This window comes from Mesoplodon densirostris, chromosome 5 (assembly GCF_025265405.1).
Source record: "Mesoplodon densirostris isolate mMesDen1 chromosome 5, mMesDen1 primary haplotype, whole genome shotgun sequence".
NCBI classification, from domain to species: Eukaryota; Metazoa; Chordata; class Mammalia; order Artiodactyla; family Ziphiidae; genus Mesoplodon; species Mesoplodon densirostris.
In genome coordinates, this window is record NC_082665.1 from 123,949,829 (window position 1) to 123,969,798 (window position 19,970).

General features: G+C 39.9%; 1 protein-coding gene across 4 annotated transcripts in view; it reads right to left on the reverse strand.

Moving 5' to 3' along the window:
* Nucleotides 1-19,970, reverse strand: part of TBC1D5 (TBC1 domain family member 5) — a 545,992-nt gene that overhangs the window by 240,527 nt on the left and 285,495 nt on the right. For all 4 annotated transcript variants that reach the window (XM_060099476.1, XM_060099475.1, XM_060099477.1 and 1 more), the window contains one exon: nucleotides 19,836-19,903. In XM_060099476.1, coding sequence (XP_059955459.1) covers nucleotides 19,836-19,903 — 68 coding nt within the window. The remainder of the gene's footprint in view (nucleotides 1-19,835; nucleotides 19,904-19,970) is intronic.

The following is a 19,970-nucleotide window of genomic DNA, read 5'->3' on the forward strand; positions in this document are numbered from 1 at the left end:
TGAATGATAAATGACACTAATTCTGTCCCGAAAGTAGGTTATGATAACCAGACTATTCTATTTGCCTTTTGGATATCTTCCCATGCAACTGCAGCATATGGGAACAAGTCAGGAGGTGAGGGATGGAGTACAGCTAAACAACAACGTCAAACCCAGTAACCAGAAACCCAGGTGCCTGATGGGAGCTAACTGGAAAGACGTAGAAACTTCGCACAGGGCTGTGGTCGCTCATAACACAGACAGAGGATGAAGGAAAGCTAGGCAAATATCTGGGGTGTCTATGATGGAGAGTTCCTCAGACAACAAAGAGACAAAAAGAACATTTCCTAAGCAAGAAAAGGGTTAAGAAAAGAGTGAAATGACAAAGGGCTTTGTCACTGCATAATAGTACATAATTAGGTAATTAGAAGTATTAAAACAGACAAAGCACTGGGCCCAGCTGAATTACTGAAGATGCAAGTATTCAATAAGATGCCCCAAGGGAAAAAATAAAACCCTTGGGGAAGGTTTATAGTCAAGCAGGAGGATGGAGCAGCACAGGAGGGCTTGAAGGAACAATAACTGATGTTATGTCGGTAGTTTAAAACCAGAACTTCACTACCAGCATCCATCTAAAATTTAAAATGAACGGATGAAAACTCCCTAGCATACTATTAAACACCAAAATAACTATAATACCTTTCTCTGGTTTGTTGTTTTATTAAAGGAAAACTGAAAAAAAAAATCAAGCAAAAACCATAGAGGAGCAATTTGATATAAAATGAAAGGAGGCACACTACATATTTTTATTCCTGTCCTCCCTACTTTGGTTGATGATTTCACCATCCCCCCTATTGAAACAAATCTGCTTTCTCCTCATTCCAGGCACACGGCAGGACTGAACTTCCCAGCATCCTCTTCAGTGAGCTGTGGCCACTGGGATGGGAGTAGCCATGACATGTGACCACAAAATTCACATTTCCCCCAGCCCCCATCAGGCCCCATCCACATTTCCCCTTCCAGCTGGACAGAATGGAAAAGGTCATCTGGGAAACCTGGGAAGCTACACATGGACTGTGGTGGTTTTAAAAATACATCGGCCGGGCTTCCCTGGTGGCGTAGTGGTTGAGAGTCCGCCTGCCGATGCAGGGGACGCGGGTTCGTGCCCCGGTCCAGCAGGATCCCACGTGCCACGGAGCGGCTGGGCCCGTGAACCATGGCTGCTGAGCCTGCGCGTCCCGAGCCTGTGCTCCGCAACGGGAGAGGCCACGGCAGTGAGAGGCCCACGTACTGCAAAAAGAATAAAATAAAATAAAAATACATCTGCCAATTCTTTAACACACTGCCCTTCCTCCGTGGATTGTTTGCTTTAGGGGAAGAATCCTCTGGAGAAAAGACACTTAAGCAGCGCCATGGCGAGACCCACATGGAGAGGAACCCACAGGGGGCCTCCAGCCCTCATTAGGCCTCCACACGACCGCAGCTCCAGCTGACACCTGACTGTAAGCTCAAGAGAGACCCCTGAGCCAGGACCACAGCTGCTCCCAAACTCCTGATCTCCAGCAACTATGAAATACAATACATGATTTTAGTTCCAAGTGATTACATTTTGGTTGATGCATTATGCAGCAAATAGATGATGAACAGAGGTTTTGATACCTGAAACTAGGCTGTTTTTAAAAAACAATAAAATATGTGGTAGAGGTGTCTATAGGACTGGACAGGAGCTGGAAGGACCTTGCATAGATCTCAGTAAAAGACTAAAGGATCTGAAAGAGATGATTAGCCAGACAGCCCATGAGGCTGCCAGTGAGGGCGTAAATCAAAGTGAGGAAAAGATCACAAGAAAAGTGGAGAGAAAAGATTCCTTATTATGTACTGACAACACAGCAGCCTCTAGTTATCTGGAATACTGAAAATGTCCCTAATACACTGGGTGATCTAGCCAAGGAGACTGTCCAGGCAGTGCTGAAGGTGCTGCCTGGTGCTGCTTGTTATTTACAGTAGAATGGAAAAGGAGGAAAGCGGAAGAACTGCTCAACGCAGAGGCGCTGGGACTTGCTGGGCTTGAAAATACAACCTTTTCTCCTTCTCATCCTCTCTAGTCACAAATGAAGCATTAGGACACTGCTTCTGGGCAAACATCGAATATAAGACACAGTCAGAAAAACAAGGTCCAAAGATGAAACCAAGGGTGTGAATGTAAAATACTTTGTTAAGATCTCAGAAAGCTCTAAAGCAGTGCATCAGAGAACCCTCCTGTCAGACAAGACACCTGATGCCCTGGAAAGATCTAAAAATCATGCCCCACAGAGCCCTGGGCAGCCAGAGGTCAGGGACGCTGCTTAACACCCCACTGCATGGGACAGCCTCTCACAACAAAGAATTAATTGGTCCAAAAGGTCAATACTCCCAAGGGTGAGAAACTCTACATTAGAACATATGAACCCAGAGGGCAGAAACAGTACCTATGTATTGAATCTCTAGAACTTTCTGAGTCAGACTTGAGATAACACCCATGCTTTCATGGTCTGTGTGCTCCACACAGTGCTCTACATACACAAAGTATTTGATAAATACTTCTAGAACTGGGAAAGCGTTAAATTCAGGCAAACTAGATTAACATAAAAGGTTATAGATCTGTGGAAAGACCTGGAGTCCCAGGCGTTATTTCCATTTCGGCCGTTAACAAGTTGTATTTTCTTAAGTCATTCTTTCTGAGCTTCAACTTTACGCGTTTGCAAAATAAAAGGACTTAAGTAGATGACTACCAATGACACAAATGCCTATTATGGATGCCTGGTACTGGGGAATATGAAAGATATAAAACAGAAAAACTAAGTATTTAAGAAAATCTAGGCGAGAAAGTAGACATTTTACAGATATTTTTAAAAGGAAAATAATTACAATAAAATACACAGGGTCTACAAAAGAACAGAAGAGGCACTATTTTCCTTATCAGGATCCTCAACTTCCAGAATAGTAGCTGCTACATGGTAATTTCTCAAGTAGCATTTGTTGAATGAGTAAATAAATCTACAAACCTACAAATAAACAAACCAATGAAAAATGAGAATGAAATCATGAACTCAAGGACTGGAGGTGAAAAGGCAAAGCATAACAAAGGCCAGACCACAGTTCTGCTACCTTTGTTTTTTGCAACTAATGAATATATAAGCAACATAGAGCTTTCACAGGCCGTAAACTGGAGGTGAACAGAAAGAAAGTAGGAATCTGTTGTGATGACAAGGGTGTGATCCAGCCCAAGAGGATAGCAGAAAAATCTCCAAGAGCCTAACAGGGAAGGTGGGAATTTGAAATCGTCATACAGGTGAGAAGACAAACCGGAAGGGTTAGGATGACAGGAAATATCAAAGAATGATAGTGAGGACAGGGCAGCTGGGGCTGGAGTTTCAGGGAGTGGTATCTGTCACCATCCAAATAGAGGTTTTCATCCAAGGTTCTTTCTAGTTCTCCAATGCCCTTTCATCCAAGGTTCTTTCTAGTTCTCCAATGCCCTTTCATCCAAGGTTCTTTCTAGTTCTCCAATGCCCTGAGTTACGTAAAAAGTCCTCTACCCCACTGCCTCTCTGTCTCAAATTAAAAAAAAAAAAAATCTTTTTACTGATACCATAAAGGTGAAAAATTAAGAAAAAAAATAGGTAGATAGAAATATGCACTTTGTGCAAGGCTTTGTCACACTGAAAATATAGACTTTATTTTGCACTTTTTCAGCAATTAAGAAAAAATTTTAAAGCAATTGAAAGCATTTACCCTTGAAGTACTTAAGTGGTGTCAATTCCAAATGTGTGAAAGTTCCGAAAATATTGTTACCCTACTGAACAGGCTAGGGCAACTAGGAATGCTTCAGGATGAGGCATTACTTTGCCACCCACCAGACTTTACTTTTTAACCTTCTCATAATCAATATGTGAACCCACAACTATAAATAGTGCTAAAAAATTCTGGCTTAATTTACAAGGAGGACCTCAAAAGTAAAAATTCTTCTGGTCAGCTGCTCAGAGCGATGTAACTCTGCTGCCACGACATGGACCGCTGCTCCCGAATCCCACAGACAGGGAGTGCCAGGATGCTAATCAAAGCACCACGACTGCAGCAAATACACCTATATTTTCACTCAAATACTACAAAATTTTTTTAAAGTTTAAAAATATCCCATAAATTGGAACAAATGTGTGGTAAGAATCTGCATGCTTAAATGGAACAGAAATGAGAAAAATACACGTCAAAAACATGAGCAGTACAGGAAAATACATATTTCTAAATATATATATTCAACCATGACAATCCAATATTTTGTTTTTACCTTAAGTGTTGTCAAATGAGGAAGGACTACAGGCCATTTGACAGAAGAATTATTTCTTGTGTTCCTGAAAATTTGTTTCTCCCCCTCTTTAATATTTAGGAAACACACACACAGGTTGCCGACAACTCATAGAGAGCGGCTTGTGTTGTAGTTTTCACTTTCGCGGCTGTGAACAAGTGCATATGCGAAGGCTGGTCGTGAACGCACAAGCATGTACTGTGCCTGCATCAAATAAAATCACAACACAACACCAAGTACAGCCACTCATTCGTGTGTGCCTGCAGTCCACCTCGAGGAGACTGAAAATATAAATACAAGCTGCTATTTTGGTGTGATCACACGAATGTGGCAGCTTGTGTGGGTTTTTTTCTCTGTAACATTTTAACACTGGGCAGATTGTCTGCATTAACACACACCAAAATCAATTCTGCTCCGAAATTGCTTGTAAAAATCTTCTTTCCCCAAGGAATTTGGTTTTTATTTAATTAAAAAAAAAAAAAAAAAAAAAAGAAGGGGCTTGGAGGAAACTGTGTAAAAGATACCAACATTTAGGGTATCTTAACTTTGTAAAGTGTGACAATCAATGTTGGACGAGGGAACAGGCAGTACTTCTCCCAAAAACGGGAACTGTGCAGAAGATGGACTTTAAATAAGAAAAAGAAAAAAAAAACTTTGTAAAATAACTTTTATATATCATTAATATAGAAAACATTTTCAAACTAGCCTAATTTCAAGCTGCCCACTACTATATAACATAATAACTAAATTGCATCAAAAACTCAGATAAGACTTGTACACTATAAAAATTCATGGAGGTTTCTTAAGGGCAGAGAAAGGAAACAAAAGCAAATACTGCACAGAGATCATATCTAAAAGTTCACTATGAATGAAAAATAAAATGCAGACATTTCTATCATATACTGCACAGTAATATAACAACAATGAATTATTTACACAGCACTGTCCAGTAGAACTTCCTATGATGACAGGAAAGTCCGATATCTGTGCTGGCCTCTAAAGTAGCCATCAGCACTTGAGATGTGTCTTCTGAAGACATATTTTATCTTATTTAATCCAAATTAATTTCAACTTAAATAGCCACATGTGCCTGGTGGCTACCAAACTGGACAGCACACATCTGTGGGTTTTCTTTTCTTTTTTAATTTTTGAATTTTATTTTATACAGCAGGTTCTTACTAGTCATGAATTTTATACACATCAGTGTATACATGTCAAGCCCAATCGCCCAATTCAGCACACCACTACCCCCACCCCCAACACCACTTTCCCCCCTTGGTTTCCATACATTTGTTCTCTACATCTGTGTCTCAATTTCTGCTCTGCAAACTGGTTCATCAGTACCATTCTTCTAGGTTCCACGTATATGTGTTAATATATGATATTTGTTTTTCTCTTTCTGACTTATTTCACTCTGTATGACAGTCTCTAGATACATCCACGTCTCAAAAAATGACCCAATTTCGTTCCTTTTTATGGCTGAGTAATATTCCATTGTATATACGTGCCACATCTGCTTTATCCATTCATCTGCTGATGGGCATTTAGGTTGCTTCCGTGACCTGGCTATTGTAAATAGTGCTGCAATGAACATTGGGGTGCATGTGTCTTTTTGAATTATGGTTTTCTCTGGGTATATGCCCAGTAGTGGGATTGTTGGATCCCATGGTAATTCTATTTTTAGTTTTTTAAGGAACCTCCATACTGTTCTCCATAGTGGCTGTATCAATTTATATTCCAACCAACAGTGCAAGAAGGTTCCCTTTTCTCCACACACTCTCCAGCATTTGTTGTTTATAGATTTTCTGATGATGCCCATTCCAACTGATGTGAGGTGATACCTCATTGTAGTTTTGATTTGCATTTCTCTAATAATTAGTGATGTTGAGCAGCTTTTCATGTGCTTCTTGGCCATCTGTATGTCTTCTTTGGAGAAATGTCTATTTAGGTCTTCTGCCCATTTTTTGATTGGGTTGTTTGTTTTTTTAATACTGAGCTGCATGAGCTGTTATATTTTGGGGATTAATCCTTTGTCCACTGATTCATTTGCAAATACTTTCTCCCATTCTGAGGGTTGTCTTTTCGTCTTGTTTATGGTTTCCTTTGCTGTACAAAAGCTTTGAAATTTCATTGGTGCCATTTGTTTATTTTTGTTTTTATTTCCATTACTCTAGGAGGTGGATCAAAAAATATCTTGCTGTGATTTATGTCAGACTGTTCTTCCTGTGTTTTCCTCTAAGAGTTTTATAGTGTCTGGTCTTACATTTAGGCCTCTAATCCATTTTGAGTTTATTTTTGTGTATGGTGTTAGGGAGTGTTCTAATTTCATTCTTTTACATGTAGCTGTCCAGTTTTCCCAGCACCACTTATTGAAGAGACTGTCTTTTCTCCATTGTATATCCTTGCCTCCTTTGTCATAGATTAGTTGACCATAGGTGCGTGGGTTTATCTCTGGGCTATCTTGTTCCATTGATCTGTTTCTGTTTTTGTGCCAGTACCATTTTGTCTTGATTACTGTAGCTTTGTAGTATAGTCTGAAGTCAGGGAGTCTGATTCCTCCAGCTCTGTTTTTTTCCCTCAAGACTGCTTTGGCTATTCGGGGTCTTTTGTGTCTCCATACATATTGTAAGATTTTTTGTTCTAGTTCTGTAAAAAATGCCATTGGTAATTTGACAGGGATTGCACTGAATCTGTAAATTGCTTTGGGTAGTATAGTCATTTTCACAATATTGATTCCTCCAATCCAAGAACATGGTATATCTCTCCATCTGTTGGTATCATCTTTAATTTCTTTCATCAGTGTCTTATAGTTTTCTGCATACTGGTCTTTTGTCTCCCTAGGTAGGTTTATTCCTAGGTATTTTATTCCTTTTTTGCAATGGTAAATGGGAGTGTTTCCTTAATTTCTCTTTCAGATTTTTCATCATTAGCATATAGGAATGCAAGAGATTTCTGTGCATTAATTTTGTATCCTGCAACTTTACCAAATTCATTGATTAGCTCTAGTAGTTTTCTGGTGGCATCTTTAGAATTCTTTATGTATAGTATCATGTCATCTGCAAAGAGTGACAGTTTCACTTCTTTTCGAATTTGTATTCCTTTTATTTCTTTTTCTTCTCTGATTGCCATGGCTAGGACTTCCAAAACTATGTTGAATAATAGTGGTGAAAGTGGATATCCTTGTCTTGTTCCTGAACTTAGAGGAAATGCTTTCAGTTTTTCACCATTGAGAATGATGTTCGTCGCATATGGCCTTTATTATGTTGAGGTAGGTTCCCTCTATGCCCACTTTCTGGAGAGATTTTATCATAAATGGGTGTTGAATTTTGTCAAAAGCTTTTTCTGAATCTATTCAGATGATCATATGGTTTTTATTCTTCCGTTTGTTAATATGGTGTATCACATTGATTGATTTGTGTATATTGAAGAATCCTTGCATCCCTGGGATAAATCCCACTTGATCATGGTGTATGATCCTTTTAATGTGTTGTTGGATTCTGTTTGCTAGTATTCTGTTGAGGATTTTTGCATCTATATTCATCAGTGATATTGATCTGTAATTTTCTTTTTTTGTAGTATCTTTGTCTGGTTTTGGTATCAGGGTGATGGTGGCCTTATAGAATGAGTTTGGGAGTGTTCCTTCCTCTGCAATTTTTTGGAAGAGTTTGAGAAGGATAGGTGTTAGCTCTTCTCTAAATGTTTGATAGAATTCACCTGTGAAGCCAACTGGTCCTGGAATTTTGTTGGAAGATTTTTAATCACAGTTTCAATTCATTACTTGTGATTGGTCTGTTCATATTTTCTACTTCTTCCTGGTTCAGTCTTCGAAGGTATACCTTTCTAAGAATTTGTCCATTTCTTCCAGGTTGTCCATTTTATTGGCATAGAGTTGCTTGTAGTAGTCTCTTAGGATGCTTTGGATTTCTACGGTGTCTGTTGTAACTTCTCCTTTTTCATTTCTAATTTAATTGATTTGAGTCCTCTCCCTCTTTTTCTTGATGAGTGTGGCCAATGGTTTATCAATTTTGTTTATCTTCTCAAAGAACCAGCTTTTAGCTTTATTGATCTTTACTATCATTTTCTTTGTTCCTATTTCATTTATTTGTGCTCTGATCTTTATTATTTCTTTCCTTCTGCTAACTTTGGGTTTTGTTTTTTCTTCTTTCTCTAGTTCCTTTAGGTGTAAGGTTAGATTTTTTATTTGAGATTTTTCTTGTTTCTTGAGGTAGGCTTGTAGCTATAAACTTCCCTCTTAGAACTGCTTTTGCTGCATCCCATAGGCTTTGGATCATTGTGTTTTCATTGTCATTTGTCTCTAGGTATTTTTTGATTTCCTCTTTCATTTCTTCAGTGATCTCTTGGTTATTTAGTAACGTATTTTTTAGTCTCCATGTGTTTGTGTTTTTTACGTATTTTTCCCTGTAATTCATTTCTAATCTCAGAGCGTTGTGGTCGGAAAAGATGCTTGATATGATTTCAATTTTCTTAAATTTACTGAGGCTTGATTTGTGACCCAAGATGTGATCTATCCTGGAGGATGTTCCATGCGCACTTGAGAGGAAAGTGTAATCTGCTGTTTTTGGATGGAATGTCCTATAAATATCAATTAAATATATCTGGACGATTGTGTCATTTAAAGTTTCTGTTTCCTTATTTATTTTCATTTTGGATGATCTGTCCATTGGTGTAAGTGAGGTGTTAAAGTCCCCCACTATTACTGTGTTACTGTCAATTTCCTATTTTATAGCTGTTAGCAGGTGCCTTATGTATTGAGGTGCTCCTATGTTTGGTGCATATATATTTATAGTTGTTACATCTTCTGCTTGGATTGATTCCCTGATCATTATGTAGTGTCCTTCCTTGTCTCTTGTAACATTCTTTATTTTAAAGTCTATTTTATCTGATATGAGTATTGCTACTCCAGCTTTCTTTTTTTTTTTTTTTTTTTTTTTTGCGGTACACTGGCCTCTCACTGCTGTGGCCTCTCCCACTGCGGAGCACAGGCTCCGGACGTGCAGGCTCAGTGGCCATGGCTCATGGGCCTAGGTGCTCCACAGCATGTGGAATCTCCCCGGACCGGGGCACGAACCCTTGTCCCCTGCATCAGCAGGCAGACTCTCAACCACTGCGCCACCAGGGAAGCCCTCCAGCTTTCTTTTGATTTCCCTTTGCATAGAATATCTTTTTCCATCCCCTCACTTTCAGTCTGTATGTGTCCCTAGGTCTGAAGTGGGTCTCTTGTAGGCAGCATATACATGGGTCTTGTTTTTTGTATCCATTCAGCAAGCCTGTGTGTTTTGGTTGGTTAAACGTCCTTAAATTCAGGTTTAAGGTAATTATTGATAGGTATGTTCCTATGACCATTTTTTAATTGTTTTGGGTTTGTTTTTGTAGGTCCTTTTCTTCTCTTGTGTTTCCCACTTAGAGAAGTTCCTTTAGCATTTGTTGTAGAGCTGGTTTGGTGGTGCTGAATTCTCGTAGCTTTTGCTTGTCTGTAAAGCTTTTGATTTCTCCATCAAATCTGAATGAGATCCTTGCAGGGTAGAGTAATCTCGGTTGTAGGTTCTTCCCTTTCATCACTTTAAGTGTATCATGCCACTCCCTTCTGGCTTGTAGAGTTTCTGCTGAGAAATCAGCTGTTAACCTTATGGGAGTTCCCTTGTATGTTATTTGGCATTCTTCCCTGGCTGCTTTCAATAATTTTTCTTTGTCTTTAATCTTTGCCTGTTTGATTACTATGTGTCTCGGTGTGTTTCTCCTTGGGTTTATCCTGTATGGGACTCTCTGTGTTTCCTGGACTTGGGTGGCTATTTCCTTTCCCATGTTAGGGAAGTTTTCGACTATAATCTCTTCAAATAGTTTCTTGGGTCCTTTTTCTCTCTCTTCTCCTTCTGGGACCCCTATAATGCGAATGTTGTTGCTTTTAATGTTGTCCCAGAGGTCTCTTAGGCTGTCTTCATTTATTTTTACTTTTTTCTTTATTCTGTTCCTCAGCAGTGAATTCCACCATTCTGTCTTCCATGTCACTTATCCGTTCTTCTGCCTCAGTTATTCTACTATTGATTCCTTCTAGTGTAGTTTTCATTCTCAATCTTTGCCTCCATTCTTTTTCAGAGGTCCTGGTTCATCTTCACTATCATTATTCTGAATTCTTTTTCTGCAAGGTTGCCTATCTCCACTTCATTTAGTTGTTTTTCTGGGGTTTCATCTTGTTCCTTCATCTGGTACATAGCCCTCTGCCTTTTTATTTTGTCTATCTTTCTGTGAATGTGTTTTTTGTTCCACAGGCTGCAGGATTGTAGTTCTTCTTGCTTCTGCTGTCTGCCCTCTGGTGGATGAGACTATCTAAGGGGCTTGTGCAAGTTTCCTGATGGGAGGCACTGGTGGTGGGTAGAACTGACTGTTGCTCTGGTGGGCAGAGCTCAGTAAAACTTTAATCTGCTTGACTGCTGATGGTTGGGGCTGGCTTCCCTCCCTGTTGGTTGTTTGGCCTGAGGCAACCCAACACTGGAGCCTACCTGGGCTCTTTGGTAGGGCTAATGACAGACTCTGGGAGGGCTCATGCCAAGGAGTACTTTCCAGAACTTCTGCTGCCAGTGTCCTTATCCCCACGGTGAGCCACAGCCACACCCCGCCTCTGCAGGAGACCCTCCAACACTAGCAGGTAGGTCTGGTTCAGTCTCCCCTGGGGTCACTGCTCCTTCCCCTGGGTCCCAATGCGCACACTACTTTGTGTGTGCCCTCCAGGAGTGGAGTCTCTGTTTCTCCCAGTCCTGTCGAAATTCTGCAATCAAATCCCACTAGCCTTCAAAGTCTGATTCTCTAGGAATTCCTCCTCCCATTGTCGGGCCCCCAGGTTGGGAAGCATGACGTGGGGCTCAGAACCTTCACTCCAGTGGGTGGACTTCTGTGGTATAAGTGTTCTCCAGTTTGTGAGTCGCCCACCTAGCAGTTATGGGATTTGATTTTACTGTGATTGTGCCCTTCCTTTCATCTCACTGTGGCTTCTCCTTTGTCTTTGGATGTGGGGTATCTTTTTTGGTGAGTTCCAGTGTCTTCCTGTAGACGACTGTCCAGCAGCTAGTTGTGATTCTGGGGTTCTCGCAAGAGAGAGTGAGAGCACATCCTTCTACTCTGCCATCTTGGTTCCTTTTTTTTTTTTTTACAGAAAAAAAAGGCATGGAAAAATGCTCAACATTTGGAATTTTTACATCTGTGGTTTTAAAGAGGAAATTTTATCAATTATTAATGAATCCACAAAATATCAAATGACAAGATAAAAAAAATTTGAGGAAAGAAAGTTTGCTGAAATAGGTTACGTCTAAAGCTTGGCCCATACGGGAAATATAAATGAAAGGGAGCATCAAATGAGAAGGCTGGATCATTAAAGATCTAACCATGTCATGGATATTCAAGTGGGACAGAGTGGAATGAACTATGAATGAGCTGCGTGAACTTCCAACCCTAAGACCCCTACAATAACCAGAAACATGAAAGACCAGAAACTGAAGACAACGACCAGGAAACCCGACAGGCAGTCAGATCAACTGTTAAACATAGGCACCATTACAATAATAAAAGTTAAAGAATTTTAATCATTTAATTCAGGAGAGAGGGAGAACACATTGAAGAAAAGCCAGGCCATAGCTTATAAATATGTTTGGCAATAGCTTATAAATATGTTAATTTGCAAATGATGTTGTAGACACTATAAATATACTTTTAGAATAGACCTTAATAGACCAAATAACAGACTTCTTTGGTATCTAATATGGAAATGATCTTTTATTCTGAACTCAATATTTCCCATCATTTTCAATAATACTGAATTTCATTTAATGTTACAGCCTTCGAAGCATGGCAAAATTGGTTCAGAATGGACAATTCAAGTTCTGAATTAGAAATGCTGTAAATTGGAAGCTACTTGATTTACCTTTTGATTTTCAGCTGTTTTTTTTCATTCAGTAATAAAAATGAGAACAGTAACAACCTCATTAGGTTGAGGTAAGGAACAACTAATTGAAATGAATACAAAACCCTTTGAGGCAAAAAAGAGTTAGTAGAAGAAAAGAATATTAAAATTAGTTGAAAAAGGAGATGATATTTAATACAGTGACATATTCAGATCAAATGCATTCAATAATGATGGCAACAACACAGCTCACGAGATGAAATTATCTTGTTTAAACTCAGACTAGAAGGCTGACAATAGTATTTTTTTAAGTGTGTTTATGTTTCTGAAGAGTGAAAATGTTAGGGACTGTTGTTACTAAAATTGAACAATACCGATCATCAGTGATAAGATTCACCATCAAAGAGCATTTATTAATAAGCATAACCCTGATTCTGCACAGTGTGACAGAAGTAAGATTTGGTCCATGCCCTCCAGGGGTTACCATTAGGTCTGAAAGATGAGACTTGGGCTGATACCAGAGCTCCTGTGCATACTCTTTCCATCAGAGTATTGTTATTTTGCACTGTAACTTTTTTTGGGTCTGCTTTCTCTATTAGACTTTGAGCTTCTTAAGGGCCCATGCCATATTTGTCTTGGCATATGCACTGCCAAGGAGATTAATATAAATGTATCGAATACATTGGCAGATTGAATACATTGGCAGGTCTAAGTAAATATAAGACAAAACAAACTTAAGTAATATTATCACAGAGTTATTAAGAAAATGCCACTGGAACACAGAATCAGCACAAATTATTTCCAATTGTAAAGACTGGAACATGCTTCATGAACAGGGTGGTGATGAACTCAGGCCTTGAAGGATGAGCTGTCAGGACTCCAACAGGGAGCAGTAGGAGGAAGTGTAATTCCAGCAGAGGAGCAGCTGAGGAATGCAAATGGAAAGCAAAAACCTGTGCAGGAAACAATGCCAGAGCACTGATCTAAAAGGGAATTCTGGAGGGACGTCAGGTTTCTGGTTCTTCATATAAGTAGCTTGGACATCACTACTCTATCCTAACAACAAGTAAAAAGCTGAGCAGACTGAAAAATCAATAGCTCTTCTTGGATTCCTAAGAGAGGTGAGGACACAGGGCAAACCGCTGTCCCCAGAATTGGAGAGACAGACAGGCAAATACAGGGAGCCACACTTACCAGAACAAAGACTCACAAGCAAAACCCCTGGCAGGAACCAGTGCTGGGGAAGGAAAACCTGAACTGTAATTGACAGATGGCTAGAAGCTCACTGGACAGCTCTGAGAGTTCAAAAACTCCAGGAAAACCCCATCACAGGGAGGCCCACACAATATTGTGAGATTTACTTCCAGAAGCTTGACCAGGTTCCCACAGTAAGTATCAGAGAAAAATCCCCTCAGCTTCCGACAGGGGAAGGGGTAAAGGGGGCAATCTGAATAGAGCACTCTGCTCTTCTTAACAAGGCCTGCCTGCAAGGAAAACCAGTTAACCAGAGCCTAACCTGCTGGGATACCATCAGACCCTAACTGACCTGGGGAAAGGCAAATACCCAACTCCAACCCCCTCTCCCATCCTGTCCCATCTAAGTGGGTAGGGAGACCTGAGAAACACTTGTGAAGGGCACAGTCCAGAGGCACATCCCTAAAAGACTGGTGGTAAGTCTAAAGAACACTTCCCCTCTCCCCTCACCTTATCACCACATTACTAACAACCTATTTACAGCAGTTCCTTCAGCCAGTACATGTCTGGCTATCATAAAACCACAACAAACATTACAAGGTATACCAAAAAGCAAAAAACAAATGATTCGAAGAGACAGAGCAAACATCAGAACCAAAGAAAGCAGGGATGTTGGAATTAGGGAATCAGGAATTTAAAACAAGTATGATTAACATGCTCAGGGCTCTAGTGGATAAAGCAGATAGCATGCAAGAACAGACAGGCAATGTAAGCCAAAGATGGAAATCCTAAGAAAGAACCAAAAAGAAATTCTAGACATACAAAAACACTGTAAGAGAAATGAAGAATGCCTTTAATGGGCTCCTTAGTAGACTGGACACAGCTGAGAAAAGAATCTGCACCAGAGGATATCTCAATAGAATCCTCAACAACTGAAAAGCAAAGAGAACAAAGACAAGAAAATAGAACAGAGCATCCAAAGACTGTGGGACAACCATAAAAGGTGTAACATACACATCATGGAAATATCAGAAGGAGAAGAGAGAGAAAAAGGAACAGGAGAAATATTTGAAATAATAACTGAGAAATTCCCCAAATTAATGTCAGCTACCAAACTACAGAACCAGGAAGCTCAGAGACTACCAAGCAAGATAAACGCCAAAAGAATGACACCTACATATATCATCTGCAAACTGCTAAAAATCAAAGATAAAGTCCTCAAAGTGGGGGGAAAACATGTTTTCTATATAGGAATAAGGAATTACATCCAACTTCTCCTCAGAAACCATGCAAGACAGAAGAGCATGAACTGAAATATTTAAAGTGTTGAAAGGGAAGAAACCCACCAACCTAGAATTCTGTATCCTGCAAAATTACCCTTCAAAAGTGAAGGAGAAATAAAGACTTTCTCAGACAAGCAAAAATTGTGAGAATCTGTCAGTAGACTTGCCTTACAAGAAATTATTTTAAAAGTTCTTTAGAAAAAATGAAAATAATTTCTGACTCTGATCTACATAAAGGAAGACTGTAAGAAGGAACAAATGTAAAATAAAAACTTTCTTTTTTCTTGCTCTTAACTGATATAACAGATAACAATTTGTTTAAAATAATAATACCAACAATATATTCAATTATGCATGCCTGTGTGTATGGATACATATGGATACATATGCTTACATATGCTTATGTATAAGTGAAATGAATGACAGAAAGCATACAAGGGACACAGCAGGGAGGAATTAGAATTATTTTGCTATTATAAGGCACTGACACTATCTTTGAAGTGGTAGAGTGTAATTTGAAAGTGGGTTTGCTGAAATGTATATTGCAAAGTCCCAGGTAGCTACTAAGAAAAAAAGTAAAAGTATAACCAACATGTTGAGAAAGGAGAGAAAACGGAATAATCTAAAATGCTCAATTAAAACTATGAAAGGTAGGAAAAGAGAAGACAAAAATAGGAATAAAGAACAAGGTAATGAATAGAAAACAGCAACAAATATGACAGATAATAATCCAACTATATCAGTAATCACTTTGAACATCAATGTAGACCACCTAAATGCACCAATTAAAAGACAGACATTGTCAGAGTGGATCAAAAACACAAGACCCAACTATACGTTGCCTTTAAGAAACCACTTTAAATAGAACAACACATGTAGATTAAAAGTAAATAGTTGGAGAACAACACACCATGCTAACACTAGTTAAAAGATAAGAAAGGACACTGCATAATGATAAAGGGATCAATTCTCCAAGAAGGCATACAACCCTTAACAGGTATGCACCTAGTAACAGAGCATCACACTATGCAAGGCAAAACCCGATAACACTGGAAAGAGAAATAAAAGAATCCACTATCACGGTTGGCAACTTCAACACCCTTCTATCAGAAATGGACAGGCCTGGCAGGCAGAAAACCAGTAAGGACCGAGTTGAACTCAGCAACATCATCAATCAACTGGATCTGACATCTACAGACCACTTTATCCAACAACAGCAGGGTACACATTCTCCTCCAGCTCACACGGAATGTTCACAGAGATAGATCCCATTATGAACCATAAAACACACTTTAACAAATTTGACAGAAGAGAAATCATACAGTGTCTGCCCTCAGACCACAATGAAATTAAATGAGAAATCAATAACAGAAAGGTAACTGGAAAGCCCTAAAAGGGAACTGTGTGTGTGTTAGGGAGTCTGGGTTAAGTACATCTTCTGCAAACCACAGAGAGTCGCAGAAGGTCTTAGATTAGCAAGTAGGAGCATGACTAGAAATGTGCTTTGGGAAAACAAGGCTATAACATGTGGGTTGGACTGGAAGAGAAAGTTAATAGATCCAAAGAAAACAGTTAAACAAGTAAGACACTCCAGGTAAGAGGTAAAAAGGACCCAAAACAGACTAGTAACAATGGAATAGAACTGAGCAATGTGAGAAATCTACAAATAATGACACCTAATTTGTATTTTAAAATATAAAATGTACGTCCTCACGTCATCTATCCCCATCTTCATCTTCAGTCTATGTCACCGACACCACTGAACTTTGGACACAGCAACCAACTCCTGGCTGCCCTCCCAGCTTCCGTGCTCACGTCCACCTTCACCCCACTGCACAGCAGCCAGAACTCTCTTCTCAGACCTCATACCCCTGCTCAGTATCCTCCAAGTGGGACCAAACCCACACTCCTCACTGTGGTCGGCAGGACCACCTCTCAGGCCTCCTGTGATCACCCGCCTGCAGCCACCACGGCCTCCCTTCAGCTCCTCTGAACCCTCAGCTGACTGTCACTGAGGACTCTGCACCAGCTGTCCCCTCTGCCTGGAATGGGCTTCCCCTACATCTTCACATGCCTGGCTTTTTAAAATGGGTCACTTATGGGGCTTCCCTGGTGGCGCAATGGTTGAGAATCCGCCTGCCAATGCAGGGGACATGGGTTCGAGCCCTGGTGTGGGAAGATCCCACATGCCACGGAGCAACTGGGCCCATGAGCCACAACTACTGAGCCTGTGCATCTGGAGCTTGTGCTCCACAACAAGAGAGGCCGCGATAGTGAGAGGCCCGCACACCGCAATGAAGAGTGGCCCCCACTCACCGCAACTAGAGAAAGCCCTCGCACAGAAACAAAGACCCAACACAGCCAAAAATGAATAAATAAATAAACTTAAAATCTGTCACTTCTCAGCTCAAATGTCATCTTTTCAGAGATGCCGTTGTCGATGACTATTCTTAAAGCAGCCACCCGTCTAGCTGTCCTATTATCCTGCTTGATTTCTTCACAGCAATCACCACCCTCTACCATTACCCTCTTTATCTAGACAGGCACATTGTCTCACTCCCCAGCAACCCACACTGAAATGTACATCCTGTGATGGCAGGACCTTGTCTGTCTCACTCACCACCCTGTTCCCCCAGGGAAAGGACAGGCCTGAAACAGAGTAGACATTTAGTAAAATATACACTCAAGAACACCAAATTCTCTCACAGATGCTAGTGAACGAGTAACATTCACTGAGCTGTGCGTCTTCCTTTCTTCTCCTGTTGCTTTATGAGCTGCTGTACGGACTGGATTGAAAACCATTCATTTGAGATAACATAGTACCTTCTAAAGAGGGTGTATCGGGACCTCCCTGGTGGTCCAGTGGTTAAGACTCCGTGCTTTCAATGCAGGGGGCATGTATTTGATCCCTGGTCAGGGAACTAGAATCCCACGTGCCACGCGTCCAAAAAATAAATAAATGAAATTTGTTAAAAATAAAATAAATAAATAAAGAGGGTGTATTGCCTAAAGCAGTAAAATTATTCAAGCTATTCAGCTTTTATGATTAGGCAATTTGGTGGCTTTAAAATAAGACGGACACCCTTACCTTACAAGCTAAGTTACTCGCCCCCAAATTTATACACAGATGGCAAGGAGACTTCCTCTAAATGTAGGGGAGAGCCATTGGGAGAGCCTTCTGGGGAAGCAGGTCTGCAACCTCCCCCTCCCAGACTATGAACTACAGGCCTCCTAGCAGCCTTCCCTGCATCTCGGGTTTGCCAACTTAACTAAAATGCACCAGTGAAGACAAATCATAAGGGGAAAAAAAATAGCCATATATGTGTGTTACACACATACGCACATATGCATTTATAAGAAAAATACATAGAAAATATAAAACCAAATAGTTACAAGAACGTAGCTTTTGAGAAATAACATTTTCTCACACAGCAAAGCAGAAACGCTTGAGCTAAGGAACCAAAATGATGAAGAGGCTCCCAACGCCACTTCTTGTTTGGTTTGGCCATCCAACTTTTTTTCTCTGCCTTTCTCTTTTTTTCCTATTTCTTTTGGCCAATCTGGCCCATGTGGCCGCTAGTGTGTGACTGCCTCAGTGCCATGGCATGTCCATTTCCATTTAGTAACAGTAGAGGACACTGACTAAAACCCTTCTTAAACAGAAGTTGTCAAGTTTTCTAAGATAACTGCCCAGCATTTTCCAAAACAGATACCTTGACTGCTTCATTAGCAATATACACCGTGCCTTTTGTTTTTATGAGGTCTGTTTTATTGCCACTGATTACCCAGCTAGTTCCCTAAATGACTGGTGAGGAAATTCATCCTTTTGTTTTACCCCCAAAAATATTTACTGAGTGCCTCCCGGGAACCAATACAGCAGCATTCTGCCTTCTGAGAGCACCTACTAGAGATCCAGCACCACCACCTGACACTGGAGGGTAGCTTCCCTATCACTGCTTAGTCCCCAGTCCTAAGCAAGCTCATCAAAATGACCCCTACCCCACACCTCCAACCCACCATCACGGCCAGTTAGCCACGGTTTTGCTGTTGTCTGAACCCATGACTCCTCTGAATTATTTCCATTTTAAAATAGAAAATCTCATTTGTTAAATATGTAGTATAACCTTATAAAAGGCCGTGTCATCTGATTATTCTGTTTGGGACCTGGAAAGAGATGAATGTCAGAGAGCCAGTGGCCCTGACATTGCACCAGGGGAGAAGGACTTGAACCAGGAGTGGGGCAGACAAGCAGAGCCACAGGAGGACCTGGAAGGAAGCAGTGGATTCAGGACTCTGCACATACCTGGCTCATCCCAGATCCCAATGATGAACTCAAATTTACTAACCTTTATGTAGTTTGCAGTTTAAAGTATAAACACACCTAATTTACTACCATTATCAACATGTTAATCTATAACAATCCCTTGAGGTGGTTACTCTTATCCTTGTTTTACGGAAATGGACACCTAAGGGGGAAAGATGTTTGTTGAAATTAATTTGTCCAGGATTATAGCATACATTGCTAGAACTTACCCTGGGCTCTTCCTACACAAATTCCATGTAATTCTCACTACATGACCCAAAAAGATGAGGTCCAATATATAAAAGTTATAGACATTAACTACATGCTAAATAAAGAACCAATCTTCATATAGTAAATATTGAGTAAACTGAGTTGTTTGCAAACTTGAATGGTGTCAAGAGGACGAGAAGTAAGGTGGGGGGTAAAAATAATAGTTGTCATTTAAAAAGTAATTTGATTAGAAAGGGATTCAAAGGTGTAAAGCAAAAGATAATTTTTTTTAGCAAAACCAGTATTAAGACTATAAAATATAACTTTAATCAGAGCACATGACTTCAAACAATCATTGGGAACTGAAAAACTGATTTAAATAGTTAAGTATTTACATATTATTTTAATAATATAAATGTAATTTACTTTGACAAAGGGAACACAAAAATCTATACTTTAAGAATAGAAAGTAATTATTATTATCAAACTTTGGCCAAAATAACACAAGTAGAATACTGCATTCAATTAAGATTGTATATTTTGCTAAAATTGCAAAGAGGTAACGCTAGTTTGAATTATTGAAAGTAACCTGTAAGTAGTTCTACATACGTTCTTTTGACATCTTGTTCAATCATTGACCGAAGTTCTTTATCCTGGAAGAATTTGTTCCAAAGACTCTGAAATAAGGAAAGCAACCTATTTAAAATAATACCCCAACTTTGCTTGACTTTTATGATCTCAATT